General features: G+C 51.3%; 1 protein-coding gene across 1 annotated transcript; it reads left to right on the top strand.

Moving 5' to 3' along the window:
• Window positions 1-221: 221 nt before the first annotated feature.
• On the top strand, window positions 222-2318 carry EAH_00050180 (hypothetical protein, conserved; the record flags this gene model as incomplete). Its single annotated transcript, XM_013394301.1, has 3 exons — window positions 222-283; window positions 367-1921; window positions 2190-2318. Coding segments are annotated over 3 exons (1746 nt in total), but the record flags the coding sequence as incomplete, so codon positions are not given.
• Window positions 2319-4005: the final 1687 nt, after the last annotated feature.

Below are 4005 nucleotides of genomic sequence, written 5' to 3'. Positions count from 1 at the left end.
TGCTGCTGATGCTGCTGCTGCTGCTGCTGCTGATGATGATGATTCTGGTGCTGCTGATGCTGCTGATGCTGCTGCTGCTGATGATGATGGTGCTGCTGTTGCTGTCGGTGCTGGTGCTAGTGGTGGTGCTGCTGATGCTGATGCTGTTGCTGCTGCTGCTGCGGCTAATTGTACTGCTGCTGCTGCTAATTGTGCTGCTGTTGCTGCTGCTGCTGCTGCAGGCTGTAGGGCGGGTCTGTCGTCATAGCGAAGACTTTGGGTTGGTAGTCCTCGCAGATGCAAGGTAAATGTCTATTTATTTATTTATTTATTTATTTATTTATTTATTTATTTATTTATTTATTTATTTATTTATTTATGCTTTAGGTTTGAGCAGCCTCTGCTGCAGCGCAGTCTGTCGGGGTGGATTCGAGATTCGCTGTCTGCTGCGATGGAGTTGAATGCAGCAGCAGCAGCAGCAGCAGCATTTTTTGCTGCTGTGCCGCAGCACCTGCAGCAGACGGCCAGCAGCAAAGCAGCTAAAGAGACGGGGGCCCCTCTACCTTCACTTGCTTTTGATTGGTGTGCTGTAGAGCGCTTGAGTAGAGCAGCATCTCTGCTTGACCGCAGCAGGTTTGCTGCTGCTGCTGCTGCTGCTGCTGCTGCTGCTGCTGCTCCTGCTGCTGCAGCTTCCGCCGAAGACGTGAAGCAGCAGCAGCTGCTGAAGGGCTTACACGCTAAAGCCGCATGCTCGCAGCAGCAGCAAACATCAGCACAAGACAGCAGCACCGCAGCAGAGTCGCATACTGCTGCTGCTGCTGCTATTGCTGCTGCTGCTGAAAGGAGGCGTTTGCTGCTGCAGCAGCAAGGCTCGCGGCCCCTTAAAAGGAGGGCAGCAGCAGCAAGCAGCAAACGGCCTGCTGCTGTCTCTCTCGTTGACTGGACAAATGCTGCAGTGGGGTTTGCTGCTGACTCCAAACAAGCAGCAGCATCAGCAGCAGCAGCAGCACCAACAGCAGCAGGAGCTGCAGCAGCAGAAGAGCAGCAGCGGCACACAGCACCGCAAGAGAAAAGCAAAGGCTTTGGAGCAACTGAATGCGACGGCTCCACACACAGCAGCAGCAGCAGCAACAACAACAACAACAACAGCAGCAGCAGCAGCAACAGCAGCAGCAGCAGCGAAGCAAGCAAGGAGTTAGCCCGCGACACCGGAAGGCAGCTGCTGCGGCGTCTGAAGGAAGAACTGCAGCAAAACTTTGCTGCCTTTTGCATTTTGCTGAAACAACTCTCCGCTGTCAGCACTCAGCAGCAGCAGCAGCAGCAGCAGCAGGAGACCCGCAACACCAAAAGTAGAAGCAGCAGCAGCAGCAATTTCCGAAGGGCAGAAGCAGCACGACAATACGCCGCTATCGTTGACGCCATGTGCACTGCTTTGCTGCAGCCTCAGCAGCAGCAGCAGCAGCAGCAGCAGGAGCAGCAGCAGGAGCAGCAGCAGGACTGGGAAGCGCTGCTTGATTTGCTGCAGCGGCGCACTGCTGTTCTTCGTTTTATAATTAACACATATGTGGGGCCCCCTTTTGCTGCTGCTCTCCTCGAGCACGTAGCAGACAGAGGAGACGCAATACTCAGACAAGCAGCAACCAAACAGCAGCAGCAGCAGGAGCAGCAGCAGGAGCAGCAGGAGCAGCAGCAGGGGTCAGCAGCAGCTACGCAAGCAGCAGTCGTTGCTGCTCCTTCAACAGAGTCGGCAGGTGAAAAAAAAGAGGAAGCCGATGCTTCGGCTTCTCTGCAGCAGCAGCAGCAGCAGCAACCGGAACAGCAACAGCAGCAGCGGGAGCAACAACAGCAGCAGCAGCAGCAGCAGCAGATGTCTGAGTGTTTAATTTGCACTGCCGAAAAACGACTGCTCCGCTCCGTTGTCTGCGGCCATGAGGCCTGCGAGGTGTGCTGCTGCTGCTGCTGCTGCTGCTGCTGCTGCTGCTGTTGCTGTTGCTGCTGCTGTTGCTGCTGCTGTGCTTCTTGATGGTGTTTCAATTGCGGCGGCTGCATCGGAAGCTGTTGCTGCTGCAGATGTTGTTGGGGTTACAGCAGTATGTGGTGCTGCTGCTGCATTTCCATGTGTTGCTGCTCCTGCATGCTTTGCTGCTGCTGCTGTTGCTGCATGCGTTGCTGCTGCTGCTGCTGCTGCTGCTGCTGTGATGCGTTCGAAGGATTGTTGGGGGCGGCAGTTGGCTTTGGTCCTCGAATGCCCTATCTGCAGAAAAAGAGTAAGACACAAATTCTTGCAGCCCCAGCAGCAGCAAGAGCAGCAGCAGCAGCAGCAGCAGCAAGAGCTGTAGCAGCAGCAACACCAGCAAGAGATGAAGCAGAAGCAAGAGCTGTAGCTGCAGCAAGAGCTGCAGCAGCAGCAGTCAATCGTTTTTCTATATTTCATACGCCTGGTCTCTGAAAGACCACTACCAGCAGCAGCAGCAGCAGCTGCAGCAGCTGCAGCAACCTGCAGTGTCAGCAGCAGCAGCAGCAAAGGGGGAGACAATCTGCTGCTGCTGCTGCTGCTGCTGCATTTAGGTGCCTGTGTTTGGCAACCCATCGACCCGAATCCCCACAATTCTGTTTTCAACTGCTGCTGCTGTTGCTGCTGTTGCTGCTGCTGCTGCTGCTGCTGCTGTTCCTGTTGCTGCACTCGACACTAGCTACACTAGCCACCCTTGCTGCAGCGGCAGCAGCAGCTGCTGCTGCTGTCTACCCCGTCTACAATTTATAATGTGTTGCTGCTGCCATCAAAGCGTTAATACGAACAGCAGCAGCAGCAGCAGCAGCAGCAACTACTGCTGCTGCTGCTGCTACTACTACTAGAGAAGCCTCTGGGAATGTCGAGGAGCCAAATCAAATTTGTTGTTTTGCTGCAGTCGTGCAAAAAAAGTGCTGCTGCTGCAGCAGCTGTGTTGCTGCAGCAGCAGCAGCAAAACATCTGTTGCTGCAGAAGCAGCAGCAGCTATTGGTGCTGCATTTCTGTGCTTTCGCCGCTAGGCGGGTGCTGCTGCCGAGTCAGCGGGTTCTTGCTGCTGCTGTGGCTGCTGCTGCTGCTGCTGTGGCTGTTGCTGCTGCTGCTGCTGCTGCTGCTGCTGCTGCTGTTTTTCTTTCTCTCTCTGCTGCAGAAATTCTTCGTAAGACATTTTTACGTCTACGCTGCCGCTGTGCAGCAAAACGAATTCCCTCGTACTCCGCCCAAAACGCAGCGTGTCGCCTTCCCTACAGCAGCAGCAGCAGCAGCAGCAGCAGCAGTTGCAGTAGCAGATGCAGCAGCAGCAGATGCAGTAGAGGCAGGAGCAGTAGACGCAGCAGCAAAAGCAGATGCAGATGCAGCAGCAAAACGTGTTGCGCTGACGGCGCTAGCTAAACGATTAGGGTTTAGGGTTTAGGGTTTAGGGTTAATGCTTCAGGGTCTACTGTTTCGTGCTCAGAGTTTAGTGTTTAGGGTTTATACTTTAGGGTTTATTATTAAGGGTTTATTATCTATTATTTATTATTTAGGGTTTAGGGTTTAGTGTTTAGGGTGTATAATTTATTATTTATAATTTAGAGTTTAGGGTTTATAATTTAGGGTTTATTAAATATAATAAATAATTTATAATTTATAATTTAGGGTTGACTATTCACTATATATAATTTATTATATATAATTTAGGGTTTAGGGTTTAGGGTTTAGGGTTTAGGGTTTAGTAACCTGAGTTCTACATATCTGGCGGTTTGAATTTTTTGGTCGTTGAGAAAAGAGCCGTTAGTACTCTCCAAATCAATTAAGTAGGGGCTGCATGCAGACAAACAGTTAACTCTGCATGCAGACAAACAGTTAACTCTGCATGCAGACAAACAATTAACTCTGCATGCAGACAAACAGTTAACTCTGCATGCAGACAAACAATTAACTCTGCATGCAGACAAACAGTTAACTACATAAAGAAATACACGCATTATACTTTAGTAGAGTTATCTATAAATATATATATATATATATATGTAATG

The sequence above is a fragment of the Eimeria acervulina genome, genomic scaffold (genome assembly GCF_000499425.1).
Source record: "Eimeria acervulina Houghton genomic scaffold, Eah_scaff832, whole genome shotgun sequence".
Lineage (NCBI taxonomy): Eukaryota > Apicomplexa > Conoidasida > Eucoccidiorida > Eimeriidae > Eimeria > Eimeria acervulina.
The sequence above is the reverse complement of the archived record's forward strand: the minus strand, read 5'-3'. Positions and strand labels throughout refer to the sequence as shown.